General features: G+C 37.9%; 3 protein-coding genes across 3 annotated transcripts in view; 1 reads left to right on the top strand and 2 right to left on the bottom strand.

Moving 5' to 3' along the window:
- Positions 1 to 13955, top strand: part of fyco1b (FYVE and coiled-coil domain autophagy adaptor 1b) — a gene marked incomplete at its 5' end in the record, with an annotated part of 190474 nt that overhangs the window by 148596 nt on the left and 27923 nt on the right. The gene's annotated exons all lie outside the window — the stretch shown is intronic.
- Positions 7639 to 9312, bottom strand: LOC306757981 (chemokine XC receptor 1-like). Its single transcript, XM_079243186.1, has 2 exons — positions 9281 to 9312; positions 7639 to 9085 (listed from the first exon to the last, which is right to left on the bottom strand). The coding sequence occupies exon 2, from the start codon at positions 9073 to 9075 to the stop codon at positions 8059 to 8061; it is 1017 nt and encodes a 338-aa protein (XP_079099312.1). The 5' UTR covers positions 9076 to 9085; positions 9281 to 9312; the 3' UTR covers positions 7639 to 8058.
- Positions 12212 to 13216, bottom strand: LOC306758056 (chemokine XC receptor 1-like; the record flags this gene model as incomplete). The annotated part of the gene is made up of 1 exon (XM_079243272.1): positions 12212 to 13216. The coding sequence occupies one exon, from the start codon at positions 13214 to 13216 to the stop codon at positions 12212 to 12214; it is 1005 nt and encodes a 334-aa protein (XP_079099398.1).

The following is a 13955-nucleotide window of genomic DNA, read 5'->3' on the forward strand; positions in this document are numbered from 1 at the left end:
GACTTTACTACAACATGTATGATGGGCAAAATGAAACCATGTCAACTATACTCAAGAAGTAACTGCATGTAGAAATGTACAGGGCACCCCAAATTTCTATGGTGGACAACAGGGTTACTCATTCCGGTCCCACAAGAGCCACAATCAAGCAGGTTTTCAATGTATTCCTCCTTCAACACACCTGAGTCTGTTGAAATGAAACACTCAAGTTGTGCACAATCACAAAATAATTTGAGTCAGGTGTGTTGGAGCAGGAAACATGGAAAACCTGTTGGATTGCAGCTCTCGTAGGACTGAATGAGGAACCCTGTCCACACCCCCCCCTCCATATGCTATTTGTCATGGTATGTTTTATCTTGTGTTCTAGTTTCCTGGGTTTTTTTTTTTCTTCTAGTGTTGTGTGATGTTTCCTGTTTTGCTTTCCCGTTTGTTAGTTTTCAGGTGAAAACTAACGAACGGAAAAGCAAAACAGGAAACAACACACAACACTAGAAAAAAGAAAAAAAAAAAACTTTCACCTGGCCCTGCGATGGACTGGCGAGCTGTCCAGGGTGTACCCTGCCTGTCGCCCAAAGCCAGCTGGGATAGGCTCCAGCTTCCCCGCGACCCTGAATTGGATTAAGCGGTTCAGAAAATGAATGAATGAATGAATAGTTTTCACCTGGACTCAGTTAGTTGATAGATAACACCTATGTCTTGTTCTGTTTCTGCCAGTATTTGTAGTCCTCGGTTTTACTTCTGTTGGCTGGTCCGACGTTTGTGTTAGCCTCCTGTGTTTACTTCTGTTAGTCTCCCTGTGTAGTTTGCCCTCAGTTAAGTTATTTTTTTATTGAAGCATCCAGATGCTGCATCTCTGGCTCCCATCTCTGCATTCGGGTCCACACCACCTCCACTTTGTGACACTTTGTAACATTTCATCAAAGTGCACTGGCACAAATAACAAGTCCTGTGAGCAAGCCTGCTTCACAGGTGTACCCTCTTTAAAGATGGCTTCTGATTCTGTAACGGTATGTGCCGGGCTAGCAGTGCACAGACTCTTGTGTTGACTGGACTCGACCTTCAGCAGGATGCCAGTCTGGCCCATACTGGTCATTTGGCCATGGTCCCGGAGCTGGTCCGCAGAATCGACAACAACATGGAGAAGATGTCTACTAGGATCGGTGGAAATTGACCCCCCCATTCGGTTGTCTGGAGCTGCCTGCCTGAGAATGGTTATGGACTTCAAGGCCGAGGGCAAATTGTTTTCCTCGCCTGGAACCCAAACAACAATCGTATCTGGATTCGGCTCTCCAGCGGCCTTGAGGCCGGCGCAACCCCCCTTGAGAACGGAAGAAGACATGTTCATAGACACTCTGTCCCCTTCCTCAACCACCCCCAGTCCCCTCCCACATGACTCACCGCCTTCCTGGACTTTGTGTGTCTTGTTTTAGTTTGTGCTTTAAGGTTTTTTCTCTGTATGTCCGGATGTGTCTCTGTATGACCGGAGTTACATGACCTTTTTTTTCCTCGACCCCCCTAATGTATCTCTGTTCTTATCTTGTAAGATAAGAACAGAGATACCGTGCAGTGCACGGCCTAAGCTTAAGCTTGGTTCTGTATTACTCTTTTGTCATGAATGTTACATGTCTATATGTCTGACCTTGGACTCTGAATTTACCCTCGGGGATGAATAACATATCTTTGATTTGATTTGATGGTGATTGGACAATTTAAACTAATACTGTCCAATACAATGCAAGGTTGGGCAGCTTTGCAGATTGAACCTAGTTAGGTAGCTGGCATCTGAAGAGCAGAGTAAGATAAGAGAAAGCAAGAGAGAACCATCAAAGTTACAATCTTGAAAAACTGACCATTACGCAAAGATTGTAGTTGTACATTCTTTGAAGCAGTGGTTCTCAAACTGAGGGTCAGGATCAGGGTGTATTATATATAGCCTACATCATTATTGCAGAGATAAATCTGTAGAATCTGCACCTAAATTCCTTGGAACATTAACGCATAAACTACAAAATTAGTTTGCTTGCCATATTAAAAATCTGAATTTTAGATTATCTATTTAAGAAAATCAGATTTTGGATATGTAGGTGTTTTGTCAGAGTAGTGAACAACTAAAAACCAAATTTTCCATGTTATTCATGAATATTCTGATCGTTTTCAAGCTCTATATTTATGATGTCTAAGTGTGACTTGTATCAGATCACGCAATTATTCACTCAGGCATTGAGTGGGAGTGGGGGTTGTAAACACCAAAGTATGTTATCTTAAGTGTTGTGGATCAAAACGTTTGATAACCACTGCTTTAAAAAAAAAAGACAAAACAAGACTTAAGGCCTATTTATCTACAATGCAGAAGACAGATAAGCAGACAATTGTTTTATGCATGAAATGGTCTGCTTTCAAGTGGATTCGCTATGTGTCACTTGACCTGAAAACGAAGCAACATCTCCAGAAGTCAGTGTTGAGTTGTATAGCTCACTCACAACTGGTGAAAGGAGCAAGCCAGAGAAGAAGAAGAGGTGCAGAAACAGCCAGATAACAAGCACCTGAAGAAGATACGGAAGAAGGTTAAAAAAGAAAAAAAAGCTAAGCATATAATGGATTTTTTCTTCTACTTCTTCCAGTGTTTTTGGATGATTTAAAACAACTGTGTAGCAGTACATCATCACTGCCAACAAGTGTCAAAACATGGAAGCAAACTCCAAGTTCAACACTGCAAACTCGTGGAGAAACTGGCTTACGGCAACATAAAAGATGCTTGAATGTTTGAAGCTGCAAAGCATGAAAACATTTGGCGTCCCCATTTTCTGACGTCAGGGAGCATGAATGGTCCTACAGAGACAACTTCAGATAGTACTCTGCACTAGGGATGTGAATCTCCATCACTGAGCCCGATTCGATACGCATCTCGATACGCTGCCAGCGATACAATACATTAAAGATACAGTGAAGCCCCTGCAGATACGATGCGATACGATCCACTCTTGCTCACGATGCAATTTGATTCATTAATGATTTAACACCAATTCAAATTTACACAATGCGATCCAGTATGATGTGATTCATGATGTGACTCTAAACTATTCAACACAATACAAAGGAATTTACAATCCACATCTGGTTTCTAAGCAACCTTACAATTATTTTTATCTTCCTTTTCTCTGTGAATGATGTACTTGATGTTTGGCTCCTAATAAACATACATATAAATTCAACTTGGGAAGAAGATGCAATTCACTAGGGAACATACAGAGACAGTACTGTTTTATTTTTCCAATAACTAAATCAAACAAAAGCCTTTTTCATTACATTTGTTTGTCATTCACAAACTAAAATTTACTTCAGGAATTTCTCTTTTGACCTCTTAATAAAACAAAAAAATGAACCACTCATTATCAGTTCTTTTAACATATCGTGTTCCAACTGTAATTATTTGGCTGAAAGGCACATTAACTGTAAACATCACACACTGAGGTGTGTCTTTTTAAGTGCAAAGTCAATACTGCATTCCCTCTTAGTGCAAAAAAAAAAAAAAGTGTCAATACATTGACTATCACAACTTCAAAAGTAAACATAGCAACCTTTCATAAAACAGCTTTTTCATAATTGCTAACAATGTATGAAAAAGTCCAACATACTGATGGTGATCCAGTCCTGCCAGATTACATCATTGAGGGATTTATTTCATATGGCTTACTGTAAGGTTTTTCTTCAGGAATATTAGTTGGTCAACATGTTCAGGTAGAAGCAGACTGCGCTGTGCTGTAACTATGTCACCAGCTGTGCTAAAGACACGCTCTGATGGAACACTTGTTGCTGGAATGGATAAGTAGCTTCTGGCCAGTTTGGAAAGCAGTGGAAGATCCACCTGTTCTTTCCACCACTGCAACGCATTCCCATTCAGAGATAAGCAATCCCTTCCTCCTTAGCTTTGTCCCTGATGCTCTTCTTTGGTGCTCTTGGAGTGAAGAAATTTCCAAACATCTGGTCCAAGGGTGACTTCTTTTTGGGGGTTCTGGGAGAAGAGAAATAAAACTTAATACTGCAGGATGATTCTATAATGAAATCCTACATCCTTTACCATCAACTCACAACTATGTTAAAATTTAAAACAACACAAACCTGTCTCTGCCTCTTCCTCCTCCTCTTCATCATTGTCATCCCCTCTGTGGAAGCTCTGGTGGTCAGCTACAGAGTCAGCTGCCGGTCTCTCATTCAGTGTGCCGCCATCACCCTCTGCCTGACAACAATCAGCACATTTAAGCCGTTAGATTTCTTTCAATTTAACAGCAGGACAAACACTTTGGATACAAGATCCTGTAAATTTTCTTACCATTTCTTCCACTTCAGCTGTTATCTTCAGGAAGATGGTGTCCCGAGTGTTGTCATCTTCCAGGAATTCCAACTCTTTGAAGCGGGGATCAAGTGCTGAAGCTTTGTTGAGGAGGTCCTGAATATATGTGTAGCGGGTGTCAAAGTCATATCTGAAATTCTCTTTCATCTCAAAAATGACCTGTAGGTCACTGTCATTTGGCTGAAAATGTTCCTTCAGTTTGGCCAGCGTTGGGGAGATGATGGAGATTGTGGGGGTCTTTTCCCCACTCAAGCACTTAGCTGCCACTTTGAGTGGGGTCATTAGTTTGATGATCTCAGGGAGTACACTTGAGTTCTTCATCTGTGATGCTTGGCAGGCCTTTTGTCTTTCCTCTCCTGGCTGTTAGTGACAGTGTCACAGCAGGCTGCTGTTCCCAGAAACGCTCCATCATGTCCAAAGAACTGTTCCACCTTGTGGAAACATCATGCACTAGTTTGTGGTGTTTCAGGTGCAGCTGGGTTTCGATTTCACGCAGTGCTTCACATGCTTTGGGGCTTTTGTGGAAATATGTCACAATCTTCCTCAATTTTACCAGGAGAACTGACACCTTGTCTACTTTTAGGGCCTTTTGATAGGACAAATTAAGCGCGTGTGCGATACATCGTTTATGTGGCTTCATCTCTGCAAGCGTTCCAGCCAGTAACATGTTTGATGCATTATCAGTGACCAGTGTAGGTTTCTTTTCTTCAATCTTCCTTTCACAGCAAACATCACGCAATAAAACTGCAAGGTTTTCTCCTTTGTGTTCTTCATTGAAGGCTCTGGTCTGGAGAACAGGGTTCTTCGTGCTCCAGTCATCATCAATATAGTGAGCCGTCACAGTTATGTATGTTTGAGTAGCACAAGACGTCCAGCCATCCACACTAATTGCAACTTGCTTTGCATTACTCAGAGACTCGACAATTCTCTTTTCACTTTGTTGTACAGGGCAGGGATGTGCGTGTCAGTAAATGTCCCCCTAACTGGTATTTTGTACCGTGGCTCTAAAACATGAAGAAGTTGCTGGAAGCCCTCGTTCTCCACAAGACTGTATGGCTGAATATCTTTACAGATAAAGTATGTAATGCCGCTGGTTATTGCCTGCAAGTGGGAAGAGTTAGCTGCCAGGGGAATTGCGGAGTTGAAAAAGCTACCAATACTCCTCTCACCAGTTTTGCTGCCGTTGCCCGATGATGAATGTGCAGATTGTGAACTACTGAAGACATCAGAGGAAGCGGAGGGGACAACAGTTTCCGAGATATCCATGCCATGTCGCCTTTTCATGTGCGTTGCCATGTTCGTCGTGCTGCTAACATGTTTTATAGCTGCACGACATTGTTTGAAAATCGCGTGTCTTATCAAGTTTCCCATCTTCTTTTTTTTTAAAATCCAAAGTATCGCCAAACTTTTGACTTGTATGTCTTCAGACTCACATTGTAAATCGCGTCTTCACCTGAAATCTCGCTTCCCTCCATTTCCCGTTTCCAACTCTGATGAGTTATTCACCAGGCTTCCATAAGTTATATTAAAGAAATGCGTTAAAAAAAAAAAAAAAAAAATTAACAAAAAAAAAAGTGACGATGCGTTCAAGGTACCTCGAAAACCCGAGGGCAGAAGAGAAAGTATTTTATAATAGCTATTACCATGAATATTACCGATGCGGACATAATAAGTAAGATACATTGCGCATTTAGCCATCAGTTGTATCCGTTGCATATTGAACCTACACTCATATAATTAACGTTGTTATCGGACCATCGATTCAAATCATTGAATCTCTCCATCACTAGTCTGCACATAACAGTCTTTGATTAGAATTACAATTGTTGTCCCTTCATGTGAAATACTTATATTAACACATTGTAGGCACAAATAGATGCACCCAAGAACCTAAGATGGAGAAGAGAGAACTTTTGTTCACAGGGACAGTTCTGATCATATGTTTGACACACTTGATCAACAGTTTGCCCAACACATAAATTACCTGTTACTTTTTTTTAAAAGAAAAAAGTCGGTCACAATGTGGAAAAGGAAGTTCGTAGAAGTAAACTATTTGTTCACGAATACAGATTGACAGTCTAGATGGTTCACACTGAAACAAACATCAGATTCTGCGAGTATAAATGCCATTATGTTCATTTTACATTTACAAAATGCTAAACCAAACAACCCCTGCAACAGTAATGTATAATACTCTATAAACTAGAAAAGCATTCGGAGAGTGCAAACCTTTGCCAAGGGCCACAGTTCTCCCCAAATTGTAATTATTTGTTCTCTTCCTGATGAAAATTCCTGATGAAAAAGGCCCCCCATCTTTTCATTCTGGATCAAATTGTCCAGAATGATTCCTTTACCTGGATCTGTCTTCAATATATTTTACAACCCGTTGGAAGCTTGTACTGTATATTTTTCCTAAGTGCTCCCACCATTTATGTTGGAGTTCTGTGCATAAATGTTGAAAATGGCCCTGTCTCACAATGTTAAAGAATCCTTAAAAAAATTCCTGGATCCAAAAGGTGATACGGATCGCCACCAAAATTGCATCAGGTTTTCCTTTTCACATTTCCAACAACTCCTGAAAATTTCATGGAAATCCATCCACAATTTTTTGAGTCATCTTGAACTCAGACAAACAAACAGATAAACGCCAGTAAAAACATAACCACCTTGGCGGAGGTAATTAGTATTGATGCTGATTATTATTAATATGAAATGTTGCATTCAATGATGGGAATTTTAGATCATCGTAGTGATCTAAATTATTAGGCTCAGCTGAGGAGAAAGGGCCAGTTCTTCAGCTCCCTAATGACTCTTCACTATTATTGGTTTCTGTATGTACACATCCATGTATGCATATTTTCTAAAGTTAAACATTCTTCATGCAAATTACTTTTTACATTTAATAATGTCACATTAAGTTCAGTGAAAATAAAAACTGAGTGTAAAAACATACAAAATGATTGACATACTGCGTTTATTTTTCCATTACCATTCTGTTAAAAGTTGTGTGTGTGTGTGTGTGTGTGTATGTGTGAGAGAGAGAGAGAGAGAGAGCGAGAAATAAAAAAAAAAGAATGGATTCTCTTTGTTTAAAGAGATTAGTTTTTTAATATGAAAAAAATTGTTTTAACTTTTTTTTTTTTGATTTGGTAAGACACTTATTTTTAATAACTTAATTAAAGGCTCCAGTCCTGTTTCAGCTCATTACACAAATACTCATTACAGAGTAGGATAGTCCATTTTAGGTCAGGTCTTTCTTAGATTTGGAAAGAGTCCTTCATGGAGAATAAAAATACATAATGCAGTGGTCACACATCCATTTCACTCTACAAACAGAACAACTGAAACCTGATATGGTTTTCTTTCCCATCCATACTTTGTTGTCCTTGGACTGAACACATTACAATGCAAGGGAGTTTGATGACACTAATACAATGAAAACAAAATTAATTTACACATTGCAGAAATAACAATCTGTCTTTGATCTGCGGTATCTTGGCATCAAAAAAAGCTTTTGGAGTTTAACAAAGGTAACAATGCACATAAGAATTCTTAAAAATTTCACATAATCAATGATTGCATTATTTGAAGTTCTTGACACAGGAACAGCCCTATAATGAGATCTAACATAACAGCCTATGCAGCTTATGAGAAAGTATCTTGTGATAGTGAGGATCCATCCTCAACTGTGAGAAGCACCTCTTTTTCTATTTGTTGTGCAATTCCAATATGACGGCTGAGGTTTGTGCTGTATCAGCAACATTTTGAATAACACAGATGTTCTGACTGCTGCTTTTTTCCCTGTTCCTCCAACATGCACTCTTGTAGGACACAAAATGACTAAAATGTTTTCGCAACTTTTGTGAGAGCATGTAGAGCAGCGGGTTCATACAGCAGTGAGAGAAAGCAATCATGCGACAAATATTGAAAGCAAAGTCCAGCTGTTTAAGTGACTTGCAAACTCCAGGTTTATAGAAAGACATGATCAAAAGTACAATATTATAGGGTCCCCAGCAGATAAAGAAGACTGTAACAACACACAATACCAAAGCTATGGCCCTTTGCTTCTTTTTGTTTGAAGCCTCCAAAACCGCCTTGATAATGGCAAGATTGCAGACAATATTGATGGCAAATGGAAGAAAGAAAAGCAATGACAGCTGGACATAATGTCCTACATCAACGTCAGTGAAAACTTCACACTCTAAAACACCATACCACTCCTCCACCTTTATTTTCATGGCATCAATGAGAGATGTGATGACACTGATGACCCAGGCAGCTACACAGGCACCCATTGCACACTTCCTCTGCCTGAGATGGTTGTTCGGCCAGTTGTGCAGCACCACTGTGATGAACCGATCCACAGTCATGGCAGTCAGTATAATAATGCTGCTGTACAGTCCAACAAAGTAAGCCCAAGTTATGAATTTGCATAAAAAGTTGCCAAAGATCCAGTGGTGGAGGTGATAGGTGGCCCAAAATGGAAGCGTGACAGTGAAGATTAAGTCGGAGCAGGCCAGGTTCAGGACAAAAACGTTGGTGACATTTTTCAGGTTTTCATGGCAGACAAGAATGCATATGAGGAGACTGTTTCCTATCACACTGAAGATGGAGATTAAGATGAAGAAGACTCCGTTGAAGATTGAGAAATCAACAAAATCACAAAGAAATTCAGCCCCTTCACCGCTGTATTTGTCACTGGTCATGTTGTCACTTTTCTCCATTGTGGTAGACCTAAAAAACAATATATATATATAAATATATAGACATATATGTCACATATAAAAATCACATTATATCTGCATTATTTCAATATCTATCGTTTATAAAAATTACAAAGTATTCTAAAATATTCTTTTTCTAATTTTTTATGTTTTGACAGGGAATAAGTCTGCAGAGAGAAGTTAGTCTAAGTACTGAGCAGGTTACCTCAAACATCAGCCAGCGGGGCTTGTGCTGAATTGCACGGCGCAGAGAAGTTGAGACATAATAAAGTAAACTAGAAGTTCCCCTTTTTGTTTCACGTTAAGTCAGAAATACTGCTTTAGCAGAAACTATTATGAAAAAAGAGGCTTACTGGTTTCTCGAAAACAGAACTAAACATGAACAAGAAACAGACTTTTATAGTGTTTATTATTTTATATGAAGAAGCATGTTTATTATATTTTAACAGGAAATAAATGTCTAAATAAGAAAATGTTCTAGTTTTGCAATAATAATTAAAATAAAGCCCTTGCATTGTAACAAAATCCAAAAGCATTCCATATTTCTTTTTTCCTTACTTAGACAGTCACCATAGATGGTGTGCTCATGTTGCAATCATCAAGGCAACAAAAGAATTTGGAATTTCCCAAATGTTAATGATGGTCTCTTGCAAAAAGAGGTATTGAAGATCAACCCCATTTTTTTTAGAATTGGTTTCCTATTTATTTATTTATTTATTTATTTATTTATTTATTATGTGCATGTTTAGTTTTTTACTGATATTGGTTTATAAGTTTGTAGAGAAATCTGTGAAATTAGAGGATTAATTCAACAGATGTGCTCTGATTTGATGTCTGATTTAAGTATTTTTCTGTTATTCTCTTCATTCTCTTTAATATAGAAATATTTTGTAATAGGTTTGTTGTAAAGCAATTTATTGGGCAGAAATGTATTCTTTGATCATGGACATGGTAAAAATAAAAAAATAAAAAAGTAAACATTATAATCAACTCATGAACCATGTGAAGCCTTAGCTTCATATTACAGTTATACAAAAATATTTTTCATTAATCACCTCATTAATAGCATAATGTGATTAAAAATTAGAAATCATATTGAACAACATGGAATTTTGACAAGATAATGGATGGAACAATCTATAGGCAAGAGCATGACAGACAAATTTCCACTTGTATGATTGAAAATTAACCACTACTGTTGGAGTACTTTTGGAGTGATTACACCCTTTATGTCCTCAAGCACTCTAGATTTTATGTGGCAGTGCATTGTTTGGCAATAATCTCTCTCAGTGACTAAACTCCAACGATGTTTTTGCTCCACTCATTAAACTGTAAAGAAGTTAAAGAGAATCTGCATTTTTGACAAAACAGCTTGTCTGGCTGGAACAAGTCCAAAGCCACACAATTCCTCCTCATTTTATGTAATCCGAAGCAACTGAACCTCACCATGTAGTAAATTTGACCAGCCTGGTCTGAATATTGCAAACCAGCTGTGAGTAGCTATGAGAGCAAAAGCTTCATGCTACTGTTAACCGGCATGACAGCGCTAACTATTTTCGGGGAGCTTTCAACCTTTAATCCAGCATTTTAACTTTATTTTACCAGGCAAAATTTTCAGAACAAATCTTTATTCACAAGGTTGGCCGAGCAAGGGCATCAAAAGACTTGCAGGTCAGAAGAAAAAAAAAATCATGCAAATAAAAAAACAAACATTGCATATAAATTTCAATCAGTTATTTAAAACTTTACAATGAGAAACACATTACATACAGGCCAATAATCCTTTCTTTGGCAGATACAATGCCATGTAGGGCCCTGTTTTTTCTGACCAATCCTTGGTCAGCTCTCTATTTATTTTCTGTAGGCCTACTGTTTAAAATACATTTAACAGTTAATTTAACATTTACAAAACAATCATTAAAAATATGTGTCAATGAACACTTTATATTGAGCAAATACAATGTCCTGAATCAGATATTCTCATCAAATATAAAAACACAGTGGAATTATCAAAGTACACAAGGATCTTGGTAAATCCATATAAACAAACATAATTCTCATTAAGTAGTCTCTGATAAGTGACAAGCACACAAAACTCTGAGGACTGATTTTGTGATGTGGATGTGGCTGAACTACACATGAATTGCCTTTTTGGAATCAATCAAGTTGTCTGAAATCTTAAATGTTTTCTGAAAAAATTCTGGTCCTAAGTTAAAATAAATTCTTTTGTAAGAGTACCAACGTGTTTAGCCCTCCACCAGAAAACTTTAAAGGACTGAAAATAAATTCCTCTCAGTTGATCCCTTGTAGTCATTGAGTTGTATAGATCATCATAATCCCAAAAGGCAGCTTCACTTCTTCTCTTGGTTCTCGAAAATGGTTCATCCTTTGTCCGAATGGCTTCATTGGCTGTGTTTATAACTTGCAGGGATTTACTGGCTTTGGTTAGGAGTGGTTAGGATCTATGCCTGACCACAAGAAGGTTCCTGTTAAAAGCATCAGCTGGTGCCTCTCTGTGTTGAGTTTGTGTGCTCTCCTCATACATAAATAGTTTCTCTTTGTGAACTTCTGCTTTCCTTCCCAGTCCAAAGATGTGTGTTTTAGGTTAATTGGTGTTTCTAGGCAAACATGGTTGTTCATCTCTGTTATCTTGTGATCTGGCAGCTTGTTTAAGGTGTACCCTGCCACTCATGCAGAAGCTTGAATTCAGCAGAATGGTTTCATTTTTAGTTATTTGTACAACTTACAAACATTAAAGGGGGTTTTGAATTCCTCTGAAAGCTTTCATGTTCATACTAAGAAAAAAGATGGAGAAAAATATTTCTCTGGATTTTTCTATTTGTTTTGGACAAAATTAAACAGAGAAAATGCTTTTTAGCAAATGGTTGCAATTCAGTTGAAATAGTTGAAATTTAAACACTTAAATGTTGAATCAAACTCTTAGTTTGAGTTTTACATACCAACCCCAATTGATAGAGATGGCTCAGGCAAGTTTATTTCCACAATCTTTAAAAGAAGCTTGTCATAGTCACTCCGCATTTACCTATACCAAATGAAAGATAAGGGTTAAGAGGAACTCTGTGTTTTGTTTTTTTTTGTTTTTTATTTTTCATTTTTTGTTCTTTTTCTACATCAACTACATATTGAGATCCTCACCACTTGTTAATGATACGATGGTTAATCGGCTCTGTCTTTTTTGGACACTCTTTTTGTTGCACCAGCGTTGGAGTATTTTTTTCAAATGAGTTTTGAATTTTACGGTTACAAACACATAAAAAACTGGGTTGAGGCAGCAGTGGGAAAAGGCGAAGAATCGGCTGATGTAGAAAGCGAAATGCAATTTTTTTTCAGTTTCGCAGATGTCTGCAAGTACTACTTTAGCTTGGTCAGGCCAGAAATGCGTTGTCTGCCAAAATATTGTGATATTATAAGGTGCCCACCCTACAAAGAAAACAACAACGAGAATGAAAATCAGTTTCAGAGTTTTGTTCCTTCTTTGGGGACTAGGACGCAGCAACCTGTACAGGATGTGAGAGTAGCAAAAAACAAATACCAGTGAGCTTAACATGAAGACACCATTTTGCATATATTCCCAGTACAGATTCCAGTTTTGTTTCATGTAGCCACAGTAGCCTGATTCCTCTGTTTTAGAGAAGATATAGGCAGGACTGGCTGCCAAGATACTCATGACCCAAACAATCACACTAACTATGATGCTGTAGAAGCCTGTTGTAGACACAATATTAGATAGAGGAGCTATGACAGCTATGTAGCGGTAAACAGTCATCAGGATGAGGATGATACTGCAGCTGTAGAAGCCAAGATAAAAGATAAAGTGAATTATTTTGCATAAAGATTCCCCCAAAGTCCATCCATACAGGTGGTAATGGGCCCAGATGGGCAAGCTTGCAGTGAAGACGAGATCCGATATAGCCAAATTCAGGATCAATGTGTTGGTGATGGATTTCAGATTCTCATACTTTACAAGAATCACAAGGGCCAGGATGTTGCCAATCAGACCAAGGATTGTCACAATGGAGTAAAAAAGAGGAGTCACGATATTTCCAAAATCAATGATGCTTGTTGTGTTGCAACGTTCATCTTCATAGTATTCATCGTAGATGGGGGTGGTTGTCTCCATACTGTTTTCAGTTGTGGAAAATTTCTCCTACAAGAAGAGAATCTGAATTTGACAAAGAGAGTCAAAGCAAAAATATATGTAACCACAAATCATCACCACAAATTAAAGTTTTCTATTTACTTTCAGTCACATTTTGTAATTTATTCATTTGATTTATCTTTTGGAAATGTCATTCCTCTGTCTATATCTTCCAAAAAACTAACAAGGAGCATTTGTACTTTCATATAGAATTAAATGGAAATTGTCTTAGAGTTGACCAAATGTATCTTTCACGGTGTTAACCAAAACACAAGTTTAACAATGAGAAGTTTGCCATCAAATAACCTTATCTTGCTTTGTCCCAAGGATTTCACCAATGTAGTGATATGTTATCACTGAGACAATGACCTGAGCATTAGTTGTAACAGAAATGTCTGATGAGTGTGAAAAATGCAAATAATTAAGAAGTTAAACAAGATACTTTTTTTCCCACAATGATTATGTATCAAGAATTTTCTTTGGTGTCATCAGATATAAAATATATTAAAGTTGCACATAAGGTCACAAGTCTTGGCCTGTAAGAATGCAGAATTAAAGCTTCATTAAAGGACTACATCTTTACCAAATCTGACAAGTATAAAATACAAAAATAAAAATCAAAAAGAGTAATCTTGTGAAAAACCAGTGAAAAAGTGTCAATGGTTTTTAAATAAGTCAACAACAAAATCTTGTTCGCATAACCTCAAGGAGAACAGTTAAA

The sequence above is a fragment of the Telmatherina bonti genome, assembly GCF_933228915.1.
Source record: "Telmatherina bonti genome assembly, chromosome: 7".
NCBI classification, from domain to species: Eukaryota; Metazoa; Chordata; class Actinopteri; order Atheriniformes; family Telmatherinidae; genus Telmatherina; species Telmatherina bonti.

Excerpts from the sequence above, each read along its gene's own strand:
- LOC306757981 (XM_079243186.1), bottom strand. The coding sequence starts at position 9,075 with ATGGAGAAAAGTGACAACATGACCAGTGACAAATACAGCGGTGAAGGG.